The sequence below is a fragment of the Diplotaxodon limnothrissa genome, linkage group LG22, assembly GCF_057381915.1.
Source record: "Diplotaxodon limnothrissa isolate DT_005_m linkage group LG22, D_limnothrissa_male_GT1.1, whole genome shotgun sequence".
Taxonomy (NCBI): Eukaryota; Metazoa; Chordata; class Actinopteri; order Cichliformes; family Cichlidae; genus Diplotaxodon; species Diplotaxodon limnothrissa.
The window spans coordinates 21,869,805-21,889,115 of NC_140616.1; the positions used below are offsets into that span (position 1 = coordinate 21,869,805).

General features: G+C 41.1%; 3 protein-coding genes across 3 annotated transcripts; 2 read left to right on the forward strand and 1 right to left on the reverse strand.

Moving 5' to 3' along the window:
• Positions 1-2,741: 2,741 nt before the first annotated feature.
• LOC146609925 (proline-rich protein 15-like) lies at positions 2,742-3,077 on the forward strand. Its single transcript, XM_085345800.1, has one exon. The coding sequence runs from the start codon at positions 2,742-2,744 to the stop codon at positions 3,075-3,077; it is 336 nt and encodes a 111-aa protein (XP_085201926.1).
• A 1,710-nt stretch (positions 3,078-4,787) lies between these two features.
• On the forward strand, positions 4,788-14,703 carry wipf3 (WAS/WASL interacting protein family member 3). Its single transcript, XM_085346617.1, has 8 exons — positions 4,788-5,069; positions 7,158-7,255; positions 7,604-7,745; positions 9,563-9,724; positions 9,840-10,562; positions 13,386-13,520; positions 13,664-13,768; positions 13,869-14,703. The coding sequence occupies exons 2-8, from the start codon at positions 7,175-7,177 to the stop codon at positions 13,907-13,909; spliced, it is 1,389 nt and encodes a 462-aa protein (XP_085202743.1). The 5' UTR covers positions 4,788-5,069; positions 7,158-7,174; the 3' UTR covers positions 13,910-14,703.
• Positions 14,704-15,013: 310 nt separating this feature from the next.
• Positions 15,014-18,955, reverse strand: LOC146609927 (peptidyl-prolyl cis-trans isomerase FKBP14-like). The gene is made up of 4 exons (XM_085346579.1): positions 18,759-18,955; positions 15,999-16,150; positions 15,396-15,523; positions 15,014-15,228 (listed from the first exon to the last, which is right to left on the reverse strand). The coding sequence occupies exons 1-4, from the start codon at positions 18,953-18,955 to the stop codon at positions 15,070-15,072; spliced, it is 636 nt and encodes a 211-aa protein (XP_085202705.1). The 3' UTR covers positions 15,014-15,069.
• Positions 18,956-19,311: the final 356 nt, after the last annotated feature.

Consider the following 19,311-nt stretch of genomic DNA (forward strand, 5'->3'; position numbering starts at 1 on the left):
TCTGCGTATCAGCCACTTTGGACTTTACCTTTCACTTTTGCTCCAGTTGTTATTCCAGCCTGTGGTACTTCATCTATCACATCTAATGTCTTCTGCTTCTTGGCCAGGACCTCCTTGTCAGTCTTAAATTCAAAGTCCCACAGGACAGGACTGCTGTCCTCATCCCATCGGGACTTGAAAGACTTCTAGTCTTAGCCTCACAGATCTTCCCGTATACTATCCCAGGCACTTGAGTGTCCTAGCTTGCATCTTGCATTCTGCTGATATGTGCTGGACGGGGCACCTGTGCACAGTCATGAGTGCAAAAATTGCAGGCCCTAATTGCCTCAGTTAAGGTAAGCGTTCATGACTCCACCATAAGAAAGAGACTGGGCTAAAATGGCCCCAGTTCCAAGATGATTAACCACTGCTGAGCAAAAGGAACACAAAGGTTCATCTCAGTTTTGCTAGAAAACATCTTGATGACTCCCAAGAAAATACCCTGGGAAAATATTCTGACGATACAAGGTTGAACTATTTGGACAGTTTAAGTCCTGTTGCATCTGGCGTAAAAGTAACACAGCATTTCAGAAAAGGAACATCACACCAACATCAAAATGTGGTAGTGTGATCTTCTGGGGCTGTTTTGCTGCCTTAGGACCAGCAAGACTTGATTTTGTAACTGGAACCATGAATTCTGCTGTCTACCAAAACATCCTGAAAGAGAATGTCCAGACATCTGTTTGTGACCTCAAGCTGAAGCGCATTTGGGTTCTGCAGCAGGACAGCGATCCAAAACAAAACGGCGGTTCATGCTCAAAAACCCTCCAATGTTGCTACAACAATTCTGCAAAGAAGAATGGGCCAAAAGTCCTCCACAGTACTGTAAAAGACTCGAAGCGAGCTATTGCAAATGCTTGATTGCAGTTGCTGCTGCTAAGGGTGGTCCAACCAGTTATTAGGGTTAGGGGACAATCACTTCTTTTTAAAGGGTGATGTAGGTTGGAATTTTTTGCCCCCTTAATAACAAACACTTTCAGTTGGAAACTGCATTTTATGTTTACCTCTTATCTTTTTCTAATATTTAAATTTGTTTGATGATCTGAAACATCATCAAACAGGGTTCAATTTATTTAAACTTATATATATATATATATATATATATATATATATATATATATATATATATGTATGTATGTATGTATGTATGTATGTGTGTGTGTGTGTGTATGTATGTATACATGTATATAACAGGTGAAGTCAAAGGCTGAGCCTCTAATGAATAATAATAATGAAATAGTAATAAAACTGTAACATTATAACACATTGAGCCTTAGTGACAGACTCCAGAGACAAACTACAATGCAGGGACAAGCAAATGTACCCGGAAGGAACACATGAGAGTGCCTCGGTGGATGAAACTGAATGAATCTGGCGGAGAGCCAAACTGTTCCCATTAAATTTGAATTTACAGCAGCACTAGCGCACGTTTAGAGCAGTAAAATGACGCCAATAGACACCTGAAATGTAATGATTTTTAACTCAGGCTATAATTTAAATCCATGCGGTTGAACTGAACGCTACCGAGCAGCAATCCAGCCACGACGGGTATTAATTGCGCTATTAACTCGTTGAATAAACGTTTCACTACCTCATTCTTCTCCTTTGCACGACAGGCCAGAGCCTAAAAAACAGGACGTCCAAACACTGAAACGTAATTTGGCTCTCTGGCTTAGGGTTGGGCCGCTTTGACAAAGGAATCTTCTTCTTTTTTTCTTTTTTTTTTTTGTTACTGAGGAGGCTGTACGATCCCGTGGGTCGTGTTGCCGTGCAACGACACGCCCCGCCTACCATCCCAATGTATTCACCTGAACCGTGTTCACGTGACAAGCGCAAAGGGTCCAATCCAATCAGGATGGAGGACAGGTGTTTCTTCATCAAAGTTTCGGAGGCGGAAACCTGCTGGTTAAGTGTAAGCCGCTCCTTATTAGTCTGTCACTTCATTTGTTTTCTTTTATCAAGAACTGCTGAGGAGTAGAGCGGAGTTGTTTGATAAGAGCAACATAAAAGAAAGAAAAGGTTTTGTTGCTGGGAAGTTTAAGGAGACAGAGTACTTGGCTCGTGCGTAAGATGGATACGTCTACGAACCTTTGAAGGACTGTTGTCACTGCTGTTCCAGGTGTTGCGCCAGTAAAGAAGAGGACACCGAATGTTGTTTATAGATAGCTCGTCACGATTAAAAGCCCGACGCTGACACTTTTATTAGGGTCGTTTTAACTGTCCACGCCACCTCTTGCAACACAGGTAGGATAAGTGTTTCTGAGTCCTTTTTGCGTATTGATCGCCTGTGAATCTCGGTTTGGGTTTGCACGTCTACTCTCAGACTCATTAAACCAGTTTTACAGCGACGCTAAATATGGTTACACTGGTTATTCATAGGATTAGTTGGCAAGACACCTCTCACTCATCTAAAATATATGTAGATAGGCAAACATTTAGGTAAAGTGTAATTTAAGACATTAAAACAGAAATTACACTTGTAGTAATTATGAGTGGACATAAGGCTGTAGAACAGCATGAATACTAAACCAACTATATATATATATATATATATATATATATATATATGATAAAAGAATGACAAACTGGCCCCTCAAATTGGATTATATTAAAGGACAAATACTGTAAAAGATGATAAAATCTTAAAAATTATTGATGGGTTGCGTTCCTCTTTACAGGTCACTGCATCCCTTTAGTCAAAGATGACAGAGAGGACCCCATGGTGGAAGGCATTCCTGCCAAAGAAAAAGGCCCCCAAGGATCAAGCCTTTGATGTGAACTTTGACCCTTGGGCAAAATCCTCTCCTGCAGCCTCCAAGGCCTCCCAGCCGGTGTCCAACAACAGCTCCAGCCTGCTCAGCGATGAAACCTTCGACGACTCCCAACTGGACTCGGTCTTCAATGAGCAGACTTGTCGCAGGAACATGAATATATCGCGCTCAGGCCGATTCAAAGAAAAGAAGAAGATCCGTACAACTATTCCAATAGAGCAGAAAGAGAAAGAGAACGTGACGTCTGGGAGAGAGGACGCACGGTGACAGCAAGGAGTAAAAAGCCGGGCGATCAAAGACTGCTTTACAGAGATGCTTGAAGACGGAGGAGAAGAAGAAATCAAGGTCTATGAAGATGTTTCACTCTCATGAAGCATGCCAGGAATTCTGCTGATTTTTCTTTTTTTTCTTCTTTTTTTATATGTTGGTGATAATGAAGACGATGAGCATTCAAGTTTTAGCCCAATACTGGAAAAAAAGGATGATTTTAGACATTTGTTGATGCACTTTGCCAGAAAGCCAAAAAAACAGTGTCAGCAATATTACACTTAGAAAACAGGAATGCCCTTTCTCCTTTCAGTGCTCCATATGTGTTTCAGGAAGGAACTGCTCATAAAATGTTTACATTTTTTCTGTAATAAGATTAATAGAAAATAATATCTAATAATATAAACCTAATAATGAAGGATATGTGTAACAATAATTTTACAGTGCTTTTTATAAGGGCTATAAGGGTGTTTATGAAGGTGTAAATGGTTCCTTTATGTGTGTGTGTGTGAAGAAAACAGAGAGAGAAAAAAATGGTTTGTTAGCAGTGCTTAATCAGATGCACAAAACTTGTCAGCAAAATGCATAAAATACTTCAATGAAGGATTCAAATTGACATATTGCACAAAACCTTTAGCAAAGCCATCACTGCTGAAATATCCAGGCAGATGAAATGAGGACAAGGAAGTGATGTTAATTTCTTTTTAAGACTTCTCTGCTTTTGGATGGCCTCTGAATAGTTTTACATGAAGGCAAAATATGAGAAATAAATCTGACATCTGCTACAGCTGATTGGTGTGTGTCTGTGTGCTTCACGAATCCCCATTTGTTGATGGATTAACCCACGCAGTGCAAAGTTTGCTTCTTCGTCCCCATTAAAAACAACTTTAACACAGCAAAGCCCATCAATAACAACAACAATAACACCAAATAAGGAAATAAATAAGAAAATCTGAAGATGGAGTAAAGCAAAAAACACCCCACCTAAAAACATGTCAGTAAATTTGGCAGCTGTGTTGAGAGTGACAACCTTGTGTGTTCTCATCACAATGTCTAAAAAAAAGCACTCACAAGGAATTACAGCTAATTAAATAAAGCAGGTAGTAGATGTTAAGCCCAGGTGTGAATCACAGGTAGTTAAAAGGAGGAGTATGCCAGTGTCGCGGCATTCTTCTGTCACTGTTTAAGGTGTGTATCTGTGTGTGTGCACAGTGCATGTCAAAGGTTATAATTGATATACTTTTTACAATGACACCATATTTATTGTCGGCTGTCTCATAGCTGCTAAAGTGCAACAGTTAAACGTGTAAGTGTGAAGTTGTGCGTGCACAAATGAATAAGACCGACTTGTAATACCATATCTTCAACACAAGGGGCAATAATGTACCGCCAGTAGACTGTCATACAGCAACAAACTGCAATGAACAGGAGGAAGATATACTTAGAAAAAACAAACTGTAGTTTTGTAGGGGGCAAAGAATTTACTTCAGACGTCTTTACCGCGCAGTCAGAACCCACAGTCGTGGATACACAATGCTTGTCTCCTTCCACTGGTGTAACTCAATAAGAGGGAAAGTCTTTTGGCTCCTTCAGCACGGACGAAGCCAACGACACTGATCCTGTTTCTCTCTCTCTCTCTCTGTGTGTGTCTCTGTGTCGTTGACTGTGGAGCAGTGAGGTGTGGCTTTACTCTGTGCGCCCCCGACGCTGCGCTCCCAAGAGAATAAACCGAAAACAGCCAGGGCTGTTGTGCTGCAGTGTCGTCAGCGTCTCCGCTATAAACTCAAAAATTAAGCAAAATAAAGTTTGTGGAACTTTTTAAGATATCTGCAAGAGCACCACAACCCAGGCGTGTGATACGAAGTGTCCTCATTTGACTAAATATAACCTGGAAACTTTCTCACAAGTGTCCCGCTATGCAGAGGGCACTGCGCTAACGGACCACACTGAAGTTCTCTCTGCAAACAGGTGAAGTTCTGACATTTTCTGAAGGTAGGGCGATTTCTTAACGAGTGCACTTTTGCATGTAACGGTTTAATGTTTTTATTCTCACAGAAGTTTGTAATGAAATGTTTAAAAATGCAGGTCCAAATAGAAATGTTTATAGCAGATGAATTGGATTTATTCGAGCTCCCTGCACAGGCATGGAGCATCAAGTGTACCCACCCTTTTTTAAATGTCCTTTCAGATACATTTTGCATTACAAAAATGGGCAATAATGAATGAATAATAATAATAATAAATTAATGAATGAATAATATAAAAATATAAATAAATAAAACATACATGGACATTACTTAAAACCACTGTGTTGTGCTAATCCTGGCTGTTATTCTTGGGCTGGGTTTGCAAAATCAGCCATTCTTTGTGAAGACGTATCACAAATTGGTTGGGATTTTTGTAACGATTATAAAATATGGAAATAAATTACTAGAAAATAAAAAGTGTGATCCATCTTTTTTTTGGCTGCAGCAGCTGTCATATCAGATCTTCTTTCTGGGGAAGATTAAGCTCATACTTGAGGTACAAAGAAAAGCAACAACTGCTGTGAGAGGTGTACTCACCTCACTTACTTCCCCACCTGTTCTGGAAGACCTCAGCTGACCGGTGTCCAGCTTCCCCCCTTTAGAGAGCTAAACTGGCAGTGTCACTGAGGCTGCTTGACACGGTTATGAAGATAGAAATAGCAACGGAGGACAGCCTGCCACTTGCAAAGAGGGAAAGCATGAACTGCACACAGACAGAATACCAGTAGCATGATTCAGATCCGTTACTTCCATTACAAAAACATATTCAAGTAAAGGTATTTGCTAGCCATAAAATTACTTAATTAAAAGCACTTATTGTGCACTTATGTTTATTGACAGTGCTTTTAATATCTCTTGTCTTTGGATAACTTAAGCATTTTATGGCACTAAAGCTTAACAGTTCAGGTAATTTCAATATACTTTCTGTGCTGCTTAGTTGTTTAATCCACAATAAAGAACCATATTATGATGTCATCATATGTTTACATGTTTGAAAACTATTTCCAACAAGTGAAACTATCCTGATGTCGGAAAACAGTTGTGTTTCCAGCTTCTCCTGTCTAATACAACAAGGCTTTAAATGGAATAAGAAGTAAGCAAATGTTCCCAAACCAATCCAAAAATTAATTACGCCATTTGAAGATCAATGTATTGAAAGTGTAGGGGAACTTGTAACTGAATAAAACCATCAAATAAAGTACACAAGTTTAAATTTGGACTGAAATAGTGTACTTGAGTAATTGTGCTTAGTTCTCTTCCCCCAGACGACAAGAGAGATGTGTTCAACAAAAACAGGTTCTGTTGTGTGCTTTATTAAATTGCTAAAGAGGAGCATGTGCAAATTCCACAGCCTGAGGTTTGTGCACAAACCTCAGGCTGTTTTCAGCCGGTCAGCCGAGGAAGACAGCTTATCAAAAATGCATGATGTCAAGATGGTGGGTGGACATGTCAGCGACTGTCACTGTGGACCATTTACTAGCTGTAGAAGCTGAAACATGTGACATGACTCTGTACGCAAGCTGTTTCCTGGAACGCTGTTGTAGTGGACATTTAGCGGGGCTTTGATTACTGAACCAGTAGCTCTTAAAAGCTTTCTTTGCACAGTTACACTCAGTACAACCTGAAACATAAAAGAATAGAACAGTGTGTTGGGACACTGTTGTTGTTTCCTCTGGACTTTCCTTAATTTCTTTTCCATGAAGTTCCATACAGTTACTGCAGTAAATGCCTTTGGACACTGACTCGAATAAAGGGTAGGGGTCCATTACTGTTCACACAACACTCTCCATTGTTCTAGCCTGAAGTAATCTGCCATGGGGCATTGTGGGAAAAGGAGGAGATGTGTCAGATTTCTCTGGAGAGGATGGAGCGCTTTGCTGTTTCCTGTTTTGTGCTGTATGGTGGTGAAAGCTCTTCCTGTTCAGGGGAAGAGGGTGACAGGTCATCGAATGCACCCAGTACACAGTAGCTTCTTCTGACGCGGAGCAAATAAAAAACCTCGAAGCACTGCATACAGGGTTTCCTGCAATAGAGTGCGCTTTGTCTTCTCCAGGTATTTGAGGCCGAGGCATGCCGGTTCCCCCACCTCCCCCTCCGCCTCCACCAGCAGCCCCGCCACCCCCACCGCCACCCAGTGCTGCCCTGCCACAGGTATAAGATTCTTCCAGCAACTCTCTTATGCAATTGCAAACACTCATTGTGTTCTTCTTGCTGATCATCGACCATCTGGAGCTCATTTGCATTATTAATTGAGCTAGTATACACACACACACACTGACTTAGACACACACAACCCAGACAGCAGGCTGTCAGTGGCAAAAGAGTGTTACGTTACCCCAGCAGGCTCATAGTGTCCTCTTGTTAAATGAGCTGCTGCAGCCAGCGAACAGGGCAAAGACATGGCTCAGTAGATTCTGGATACAGCAGTAACGTCTGTCTGCATAAACAAAAAAGTGATCCTCTCCACTCTTACTTCTTTTTTGTTCTGTTTTTCTTCAGTGTCCATTAGATCCTCCCAAGGTCCAGTTTAGCGGAGGAGGAGGAGGTGGTGGAAGGAATGCCCTGCTGGCAGACATCCAGAAAGGAACCAAGCTCAAGAAAGTCACGCAGGTCAACGACCGCAGCGCCCCCGTCGTCAATAGTAGGTCCCACAACATGACCATCCTATAGCCTGCACATATACAGACACACTCAGTTTGTTTTCTCTAAATGTTACATCCTTACATCACAGTAGCGCCCACTCAGCCACTCTCGTAGGTGAATGGGTGCTTCATATAGTGTGTGTCTGTAGTTTGAAATATGCCAGTGTGATGTGTTCTCGTGAAACACTCGACATATTAAAGTGAAGGACAAAGAAGGGGAGAAGACTGGGGGATGTTTGGTGTCTTTGTGCTATATTTGAACTCACAAGGCCAGTGCACGCTTCAGGAAGGAATGCCCTATAGCTGATTAAGACGCAGGAAGAACAGACAGATGGTATTATATACACTGACACAATAGAAAAGGCAAAAACACTGTGCACTGTCACCACTCAACACACCCTGTGCAATATCACTAAAGACTGTGAAACAGATATGCGTGCGTGCTGTGTGCAGTGTTGGTCAAGTTACTTGAAAAAAGTAATCAGTAACTAATTCCTTTATGTGTATAGATGAAGACAAGATCATTAGGACCCTCTGAAATTTTTAATTTCCAAGTCATTTTAAACAGAGCAAGGGATTTTAACATAGCTTTTCTAAACATTGTAGTTTTATTTTTTGGATGCTTATCTTATTTGACTTTGCACAAAAAATAGTTTTACAAAACGAAAAACTACCAGGGTCTTCAGTTCAACCCACATATTATCAGTAGATTTCAAGTCAGTCAGTAATGTTGACTTTGGTCTTCTGGAGGTTCTTCCAGGTTTGCTACTGACTGCTTGAGGTTTTCTACAAGATCTTCACACATTCTTATTTCTTCATGATTCCTTCCACCTTGGCGAGATTCCTAGATGCACTGAAGGGTCCCGACAACATAATACCCACACCGCAGTGTTTCACTTTGGGAACCCTGTTCTTGGGTTGTACGTCTCTCCCTTCTTTCTCCAAACTTAAGCAGAGTAAGCAGAGCTCTGGTTTAATCTCATCTGACTAAAGGACATGTTTCCAGTTTACAAAATCTTTCTCCAGATTGTACTTGGCCTACTCCAGTCTGGCCTGAAGGTGTTTCTTTTGCAAAAGTTGAGTTTTTCTTGTTCTGTAACCTCAGACTCTATTCCTGTGCAGGGTTCTAGTGAATATCTTCCGTGAGACAGTCTGACAGTTTCTGAATACAGTCATTCATCAGTATCAGATTCTTTGAGATCTTTTGCTTCTTACCTCTGCCAGACTTGTTCTGTACTGTGCGGCTCTCTTTGAAGTTTTTAATGATACATAGCACTCACTGGACTTCTTGACACTGGGAATGGTGGTGATAACTTTGTATATTCATCTCCTGTTTTGTAAGCATCAGCAATTCTTTCTTAAGTCTAAACTGATTTGTTTTTGATTTTGGCATGATGCTTTAATCAAGCGACAGCTCAGCCCCTCACTGAAGCTTCCAATTTATGTAAATTGGAAGCTTCAGTTTTAACTTGATTTTTAAAAGCTTTGAGCATTACAAAGTTAAAGCACATCATTGCACAGCAGTGGTCATTTTCTCAGGGGGCTAATAATATTGGGAGGTTAGGTAAGTGTGGTGGTGTGAAAGTTGCACATGTTTGAGTTTTTGATGTTAGCTTCATTAGGTTTTTTCCAGCACTAAAAACAAGCTCTTGTTGGGACAAAACTCATGAGCTTATAAGATATACAATGTTATGTAGTGAATACATTTATAATGATATTAGACCAAATATTGTGATTGACCACATGATTTATTAAGCTTTCATGCCTTTGCACTGCTGTTATTTCATTACTAACATGTGCACATGGCGTTCCCCAGATTCCAAGGCTAGCACAGGAGATTTATCTGGAAATGCTGGCACTTCTCAGGCCTCATCGGGTGGCATGGCACCCGTGGGGCCATCATTGAGTGGGCTATTTGCTGGAGGGTTCCCCACTCTCAGGCCTACAGGACAAAGAGACCTAGCAGGCAAAACCAGAGGTTGGTGCAAAATGTCATATTCTTGCTCATAGATATATTTATGATTTGTCAGTAGTCACAATAACATTTTTTCCCTTTCAAATGGCTCCTCTTGGGTGTGTTTGTTCTGTTTAAGTGTCTCGATCGAGCTCATCAGTCTCTCTGAAGCCTCTGTGGAACCCTCCTTCATCGGCCGACTCCAGCAGCTTCCCTGAACCCGACAGGAAAGCGGAGATCCAAACCTCCGTCCACCGCCTACTCGCCCCCTCGGCCTCTGCTCCTCCCTCCCCCTCTCACAGCAGCATGCACCCGCCACCTTTCCCTCCTTCCACTCCCCTTCCACCTGCCCCTCCCTCTGCTCCTCCCCCACCTCCCCCGCCTCAGGCCTTCCAGGACCGGCCAGGTAACAAGCCTCCCCCTCTCCCCTCCTGCCCTCCACCTCCACCTCCATCCCAGACTACCAAGCCCATGTGGCTCCCCATCCAGCACTCGCAACACTCATCTGTCTCCCAGCCCTCTCCTCCTCCTGCTCCTCCTCCTCCACCACCGCCTCCAACTGTCCAGCCTCTGTCAACTATCCCAGGGGACCATTCTTCGGGGTACTTCTACTCTCCGCCTTCATCTGCAGTCTACTCTGAAACTTCAAGGTTCCCTGTTCTTCGGGACAGCCCCCTGGGACCGCCTCCCCCACCTCCGCCTCCCTCTCTGCCACCTTCCATTACTCCAAGCTGCCCGTCTACCCTACCTCCACCACCACCCAAAGTGGCTCCAGTGCCTTCCCCAGCAATGCGCTCTCTGCCTCCCTCATACCCTTGCAACGCTCCCACGCGACGGCCACCAGCTATACCCAGGAGTGCAGGTAGGTGGACAACAGGATGTAAAAATGCTTCTTTAATGCCACTTGTGTTTATAAATATAAACCTGTTGCCTGTTACATGTTTTTTCCATAATTGAAACGGATAAAGTCTGTATGAAAGATAAAAAGTTTAAACCACTGCTTCATGCCTTTGGAAAATCTTTTGAATTCTGTCTTTATGCGAGAAATGATTCAGTCATGTAAATGGAGCTGACTCGATATATTAATGGTGATGATATAAAAAGAAGGAAAATTAAAAGAAAATCTGAAAGAAAACGATTGCGCTGAAGCAATGTTTTAGAGATCAGAAAACAAGTTCAGCTAAGGGTGTGGCCTAAGAAAGTTCCCAATAATAGTTGTAAAAGATGGAAGTAGCTACTGTGACTTCACCGACTGGTTAGCGAAGGGTTGTTGTGAAGCCCCAAGCTTCAAGAGCAGTTTCACCATTGCTATGTGCTTTTTAAAACTGGACATGATGTTTGAGGTGGAGGACCTGACTGAGAGACTAAGGGACAATATCTTATCCTAAATCATACCTAGCCATACTTTACTCTAAATGTGGATTACATAATGGTTAAGGTAATTAACTCATTAGGAAGTGTCTACTGAGATAAATCAGGTAAGTAGTGGCGTCATTTTTTGGAGAGGGTCAAAGTTCAATAGAATCTGGTATCTTTTTGTACCAGAGGAGTCAAGCCCTTTTTGCCATAAGAAAGAAGACAGGTTTAAACCCATCCATGTAGATTAGAATATCTTTATTGCCACTATTACATGCAACAAGTACAGCATAATTAGCCTCAATCTCAACAGTGCAAAGATCACTCACATCATAAAAACGACATAAAACTGTATAAGAGATAAAAGTAAATACAAAAGTCAAAAGCAGCCTTCCTCCATTCTCACAACCCCTTCTTGCACAAAACACGTGTGGCCATTGCAGCATCTAATGCCTGTATAGAACTGGGATAAAAGCTGTTATTCAGTCTGTTTCTGCTTGTTTTACTTGTTCAGTACTGTCTACCTGATGGTAACAGTTCTGACAGGGTGAGATAGACCTATTATAGTATTATTAGCCTTTTTTGAGAACATTTACATGATTGATCCCATACATAGATGCCACAGTGTAGAGTAGAAAGTTGATATTTACTAGCTGAAGAAGCTCTGTTACACAATGTTATACTTTAAGATGTTTTTATCTTGTAAAAAACCAACCTTAAGCATTTATAGGCAGTTAACCAGCATAAAATGAAAATAGGAAAATTGGTGACACCCGGTTTATCTTTGTGCAGAAAAATGAGTGTATATCACAGCTGGTGTGCTGATTAGGTTCTGAAGTCTATCCTTCCACAGTGTTTTCTCTATTCCTCTCCAGTGTCTACAGGCCAGACTCGAAGCTTCTCAAAAGCAATTTAATTCAGTTAAATTCAGTTTTATTTATATAGCGCCAAATCCCAACAACAGTTCCCTTCAGGCATTTTACATTGTAAGGTAAAGAGCAATACAATAATACAGAGAAAACAGAGACAATCTCAATAATTAGATGAGCCCTTATGAACAACTGGCAACAGTGGGAAGGAAAAACTCACTTTCAAAAGGAAGAAACTTCTGGCAGAACCAGGCTCAGGGAGGGACAGCCATCTGCCGTGAGTAGTTGGGAGTGAGGGGAGGAGGACGTTACAAAGACATGGTGTGGAAGAGAGCCAGAGATTAATGATAACTAATGATTACATGCAGAGGGGTGTATAAACACATTGTGAGTGGAAAGAAAAACAGGTGTTAGGACTGCTGATCCAGCCCTAAAAGCTTTATCAAAAAGGAAAGTTCTAAGCCTAATCTTAAAAGTAGAGAGGGTGTCTGTCTCCTGAATCCAAACTGAAAGCTGGTTCCACAGACGAAGGGTCTGAAAGCTGAAGGCTCTTCCGCTCCCATTCGACTTTTAAATACCAAACAAACCACAAGTAAGCCCGCAGTCTGAGAGTGAAGTGCTCTGTTGGGGTGATACGGTATTATGAGGTCTTTAAGCCAAGCCAACTTTATTTAAAAAGCGCTTTAAAAACAGTGAGCACTGACCAAAGTGCTGAACAGAACTAAAACAATAAAAACATAAATGCTAAAAATAAAATACAAGTTGAAATAACAGTAACAATATAAAAAGGCAATGAAATCCAAATGAAATTACCATTCTATACTGGGTTTAAAAGCCAAACTGAAAGGGTGAGTCTTCAGACGAGATTTAAGATATGATGGGGCCTGATTATTCGAGACCTTGTATGTGAGGAGAATGATTTTAAATCTGATTCTGGGTGTAACAGGGGAGCCAGTAAAGAGAAACCAGTATAGGAGAAATATACTCTCACTTTCTTGTTGCTTTCAATACTCTTGTTCAGCTGGAGGCTTTTCAGGGAGTTTTAGGACAGCCTGATAATAATGAATTACAGTAGTCCAGCCTAGAAGTTTTAAATGCATTAACTAGTTTTTCAGCATCACTCTGAGACAGGATATTTTTAATTCTAGAGATATTTTATAAATGGAACTAAGCAGTCCTACGTATTTGTTTAATACGCGCAATGAAGGACATATCCTGGTCAAAAACAAATCCAAGATTCCTCACAGTGTTACTGGAGGCCAAGATAATGCCATTCAGAGTAAGCATCCGGTTCAACATTATATTTCTAAGATTTATACGGCAAAGTACAATAACCTTAGTTTCTATATTTAGAAGCAGGAAATCAGAGGTCATCCAGGCGGAATCAAAATTCCATAAAATGTATATTTTTTGTTTTTATTTTAAATGTTCTTTTTCTTCTGATGCCCACTTATTAACAGGTGTGGGTCGACTGGCTCCTCCTCCTGCTCCCCCCGCCCGTTCCCCCACCACAGAGTTGTCCACCCGCATTCCTCCTCCTCCACCTCCTCCCATGCCCCCATCCAGTCTCAGGAATGGACATCTTCAGAGCTTAGGTAAGATTTTAAAAGGATTTTTATTGTTCAAATGTATAACTTTTATGTAAACTTTGAAAGTTACTTTTTGCTGCTCAGCAGAAGGACATTGTTTTTTTTTTTAAAAGGGTAGAAACTTCTAATCTGCATCTTCTTTACTCCAGCGGATGACTTTGAATCAAAGTTCCAGTTCCACCCTGTAGAAGACTTACCCCCACCCGATGAATTCAAGCCTTTCCCACGGATCTACCCCAGCAAAGAAAACAGTGGTAGCCACAAAGCAAAGTTACTACTCCTCAGCTTTTCTTTTCTCAGCACTGTAGTCTCATCTGCTGAGCTCTGTTTTTCTTCCTCCTTGTTCTTTTACAGTGAACCCCAAACCACCAGGGATCAGGACACACCTCCGATGAGTCATGATCTCAGCACCGTGACACGCAACAAAAAAAGGACAAATCTCAGTATTCCTTCTCCTTCTTACGAGTCCTCACAGTTAAACTGACATTACTGCCATGGACTTGCATGGATGGAGGCTTTGTGTGTGTGTGTTGTTGTGTTTGGTGCATTTGTGTGTGTGCGTGTGGTTGTGCATTTTCAAAGCATCAAAACAAGGACCCGTCTTATTCTGACTATGTGACCTCTGACCTTTTCAAGTACAGAATGTTTTGTGTGCGTGAGAGGAGAAGCACTCGCCCTGCTTGTGCTCATAAGCTCCATTCAGACTCTACACACAGGCTAGAAGAACAGGGTCTTCCATTAATTATCGCTAACATGACTCTTGACAGTTTGTAATATGTTAACCATCATCTCTGTGCACTTGTAGTTGTAAAATTTGCTTTCAAGCAGGCAGTTTTTGTGACTACGTTGCTAAAGACAAGCAAACATACCTCAGTCTCAGCACTTGCCTTGGTGGCGGCAATTGGGTAACTAGGTGTACCATTTTCTTGCCCCTCATGTATTAACCAACACTAACACATGGGAGGACAGTGCCACCTGTTGGTTTGATCTGTCACCAACAAATAAACCAAAGCAACTAAAAAGTTTACACAGATACTTTACTTAAAAAAAAACAACAACTAATAAATGTATCTGCCTTAAACAGTGGTCCTTTTTTGAGTTGAGGCTCTTGATCCATTCAAACAATCCCAAAGCTGCACAAACAGGGCTGTAAACATGTGTGTGTTATCTCAAAAACCCCATTAAAACAGCAGGTAAAGTTCTCCTGTGGTTTTGAGTTATTCTTCATTGTGTCACAACATTAATTCAGTCTTCCCAAGTTTGCCCAAAATGTATTTACATTTATAAAAAAAGAGCAAAAAACATTAACCTGATATTTCACGACAGTTTTCACACAGATATTTAGACTTGTGAAAATATCTAACTTTGGTCCCAAAAAGGATTTTCATAAACAAATCACAAAATTAAAAAACAATCTGCAACTAAACTTAACCACACACAGCGTCACGCAACACAGACTTAAAGCTTCTGTAAAACTGAAACAGACAAAAATAACCTCAAAGAGTCTCTGACAAGGATTTCCACCACGAAACACAAACCAGCGCTTCATGGGACTTCACAGTTCATCGTGTTTGTAAGTGAACTCTCTAGAGGATATAAAACCGTCCTTGTTCTCATCCTCTTTGGCAAAGATATCCTCCGCCATGTTCTCGTGTAGAGTGTCGTTGGGAGGGTAGCCGTGACGCTCAAACTCCTTCCTTAGATACTCTTTCACCTGGCAGACATGAAAAGAACAGGATGACTGGGACTTAAGTACAAACATAATAAAATGAATTAGAAATCACACTTTTTCCTCTTTGTACAGAAAGTAAAGTCTAGAGTGACATGGGATATGTAACCGATCCATGTAACTTCATATGTGTTTTCAATGGTTATCTTCACCTCATGCTTGGAGAGCTTCCAGTCATCGTTGAGGTCCATTTCCTGAAAGGACTCATGTGACCTAGGTCCATTTCTGATCTGTAGCACCTCGATGATAAAGGTAAGCGTGCTTTCAGGTGGAATCTTACCTGAATACAGAGAACAGGAGGGTAATGGGCAGAGATGTCAGTTCAAACTGAAATTGAATATTGCCAAAACTTCCAGTAAGCATCCAGGAAGTTTTCTTCCGTTGAAGAACACAGATGGTAAAAAGGAATAAAAAGCAAATCTATTGCTGTGAATCTGTTGGCATTAGAAAGGTTAGTTAGAAACAGAAGAGACAGATGTTATGGGTTAGAGTGGTTTGTGCTTACCGGACAAAAAAAGCACAGTATTGTTCACATGCTCCACGTAGAGAATAAGTGGACTAATGTCACTGAATGAAACCTTCATTCAGAGACATTGAATGAATTCATTCCTAGAAAGCAATTAAAAAGAACAAGAAAGACAAGTATAATAAGATGCGTGCATAATAATGTCACACTGTGAGAATTGGAGACACCAAGAAGACCGTGTCATAAAACATGCAGTGAAACTTCTTAGATATGGATGAAGCTTCTGTACCTTTTCCTTCCTTCCCATAGGCCAGTTCTGGAGGTATGACCAGTTTTCTCTTCTCTCCTGAGCACATGTTTTGCAGGCCTTTATCCCAGCCTTTGATTGCTTCTCTGATGCCCAGAGTGAACCAGATTGGCTGCTTGTCACCGCTGACTCGACTGGTCAACAAACACAGGTGTCGAAAGAGTGAAAAGTTGAGATGTAGAGAAGGTCTGAGGTGTCATCAAAGGTCAAGGAAATTATGATGCTTTTCTCAGAGTTATAATGATTCCTGCTGATATGAATGCTCCAATCAGACAGTTTTTCTACTGCAGGCTCTATGTGATTTCAAAGACTGTGGACCTAGCCAACCCCACTGAGAGAACATTAACAAATCGACAAGCTCCATCTCAGAAGATATCAAGTGAACACTATCTTTCCAGCTGGAACTGTATGCTGCTTTAAGAACAATAAACCTTGATCACCAGTGACCCGAAAGAACTGCTTGTTAAAAAAAAAAAAGACGCCTTCATGTCTGGAGAAAAGGAACTGAGGAGAGTGCAGCATGAAGGGCATTCTGCAGCCTCCTCCTTCAGTAAACACCCTCATCACCTTCAATGAGTTCTCCACTTATTCTTCATTAAAACCACATCCACCCCACATCTGAGGAACCACCCCTGCTTGTTTGTCTTCTGGCCTGGTTAGAAGACAGCTGGAGAAACTACACACTACAGCAAGGACGCAGACCCTGATGGCATCAGTGCGAGGTTCTGAAGACCTGTGTTAGCCTTGTGTCTGTGTTCCTGAGTCACTTTTACCACCTGAGTCTAAAGCAAGAGAAAATAGCTGTATTATTGCATCATAAAAAAAATATCTGTCTGGCAGAGAGTCATCTGGCAGTCGATGTTATTATTTATGGGATAAATAAAGTATTTTTCATTAATTCAAGAAGAGGGATATTATTTTTCCACCCACCCAGTGTCAAAACCTTACATTTGTGAGGTCCAGCCAATCTGAAGACTAAAGCTGCTTGTTGTCAGCATTGGATGCACGAGAGGTAGGGCTGTGCGATATGACCAAAATCTCATATCCCGATATAAGAGTTCTATCGTCCCGATAACGATATAAATCACAAAAATGTAACAATTTCTGTAAATTCTGTGAATCTCGGGCAGCTCGTCTTGCGGGAAGTGTTTCCAGCTGCGCGTCCTTTACCCGGAGTCAAGTGTTTTAACCGATGCATGAAACTATACATTTTTAGACATAAGTTGTAAAGGCCGCCGTTTTCTTTGTGAGTATTTATTTGAGTCTAAGGTTTATTTTTTAGCACCTGGCGGCTCCTTTTTAATTCTCATCCGTTAATAATCTGCTCTTTCACGTGATTCAGTTTATTTTGAAAAGTCTCAACAGGATCTTAAGCTTTATTGTGAAAGGTTTATGTGGAACATAAACAAGCGGACACGCGATGGTTTTACCGTAGTTGTTGCTAACCACAACGCATAAAAACAGGCACTTGTCCGTCTGTAGTGTGGTTATATAAAATATAAGAGAAAGAGAGAACTTGAAGAAATTAATATAGCCACTACAGTGATCATCAAAACAATGAAAAAATATTGCCGTAAACAGTTTATTTTGCGACACCACGAAACAAACGATAGCGTAAAATGAAACATACTTTTTTATATCGTCATCCGATATATATTGTTATATATTTCTCTAGTAAATGAAAAACATCTGTTGCCACGACTCTTTGGGCATTAATTGTAAGAAAGAAATGTGTACAATTATAAAAAATGTTCTGCTAGCTCATTGCCCAGACAGTCCTGTAATTATAAAACAGAAGAATTTGTTAGTTCACAGAAAATCTACTTTACAATAATATTATTAATTTACATTATTATTATTTAATTTTATTTTTAAACTGTTAATTTGGTGTAATACAACTGTCCATGGGGGAGGTCTTTACTCTAAAACTTAAAATACAGTTAAAAGTCCAAAATTGATCCTAATCACATTTTCCAAAGCTGGCACTGGAGTCTTGGCTGGGCCCATTTTTGGCCATGGACCTAATGTTTGACACTCTTGCACTAAAGCAGGGACGTCAAACTCATTTTACATCGTGGGCCACATACAGGCCACTTCACTGGTCCAGCCCACCAGTGAAACTCCCCTTTCTGTCTGTGTAAAGAAGTTAAACTACACATTGAATCGTTCACATGTCTTAGTATAAGGAAAAGAAGCAATTTTTAATAGTATGACTCAGTTTTTCTACATGATAAGGAAATTCTGCTGTAGTTCATGGAAGAAATCAGTCAGCATGACTCTTTGGCCATGAAATTACAGAAAAAGTTCTGGTTGCTAGTAGCTTACCATGTAATTTAAAAAAAAAAAAGTTTTTGCTCATTTTAGTGAAAAGACTGAAAATTTTCTGTCATATAATTTGACTATCTATTACTTAATAACTTTGGTGTGGTATGAATGGCCCTGGGGGAAGTCTTTGGCAGTAGTTAAAAGTTTTACAGCTATGTGTTCAGTGGACCAGATTGGAGTCTTTGCCCGGCCTATTTTGGCCCACGGGCCTCATGTTTGACATAACATTTAACTTTGTATCCCTTGCAGATAAATGCTAACATCGACATTCGAGAGTTTTAAATCTATAAAAGCTGTTTATGAAACCAGGGTGACGTCACTGCATCTCTCCTTCAGCCAGCTCCTTCATTGCTTCCTTGACAGAGTTGCATCATCATATTTGAGCGTTATAAGCCTCGCGTTAGCCATGAAACAAACCTGGAGAAAAACATGGTGCCATTCTCAAAGTATCCGTCATGATGCACCAGCAGAATGTCTCCATACTTGGACTTTCGGTGACAGAGGAAAGGTCTGTGCAGAACTTCTATCGTCACTTCAGCTTCGGGCAGCTTCCCCCCGCTGCTGACGGACACCAGCATGAAGGAGCAGAGCCAGCTCAGCACAACCAGCAGCATGCTGACACAGTCAGCTTTCAGAAGAAACAGCCTGTTGAACAAAGAGCTAAAAAGTTTCTAACAGACTTGCTGCGGCATGAAAACGTGCAGCTGTTCCTCTACGTGGCAGAGACAAGTCGCTGCAGGAAGTTTTCCTCTGATTGGCTGATCGTTTTTCGGCAGCCCCACCCACAGACAATCCCCCTCACAACTTTCCTTTGGCAACATCTGAATGAATCTTTATTAGTGTACAGTGCTTCATGAAACGTACAGTCATGCAGGCAGATTATCAGCTAATTACAGTTTAATGAATGATTTGATGTATCCCCCACATGCTGCTGCAATAATCAAATATGATCCTTTTTTGGATGACATTC

Excerpts from the sequence above, each read along its gene's own strand:
- LOC146609927 (XM_085346579.1), bottom strand. The coding sequence starts at position 18,955 with ATGCTGCTGGTTGTGCTGAGCTGGCTCTGCTCCTTCATGCTGGTGTCC. Across the intron at positions 16,151-18,758 it reads GGCACCATGTTTTTCTCCAG|TCGAGTCAGCGGTGACAAGC; the intron begins GTTTGTTTCATG and ends TTTGTTGACCAG. Across the intron at positions 15,229-15,395 it reads GGAAGCTCTCCAAGCATGAG|GTGAAAGAGTATCTAAGGAA; the intron begins GTGAAGATAACC and ends CATGTCTGCCAG.
- wipf3 (XM_085346617.1), top strand. The coding sequence starts at position 7,175 with ATGCCGGTTCCCCCACCTCCCCCTCCGCCTCCACCAGCAGCCCCGCCA. Across the intron at positions 13,521-13,663 it reads TGGACATCTTCAGAGCTTAG|CGGATGACTTTGAATCAAAG; the intron begins GTAAGATTTTAA and ends TCTTTACTCCAG. Across the intron at positions 13,769-13,868 it reads CCCCAGCAAAGAAAACAGTG|TGAACCCCAAACCACCAGGG; the intron begins GTAGCCACAAAG and ends GTTCTTTTACAG.
- LOC146609925 (XM_085345800.1), top strand. The coding sequence starts at position 2,742 with ATGACAGAGAGGACCCCATGGTGGAAGGCATTCCTGCCAAAGAAAAAG.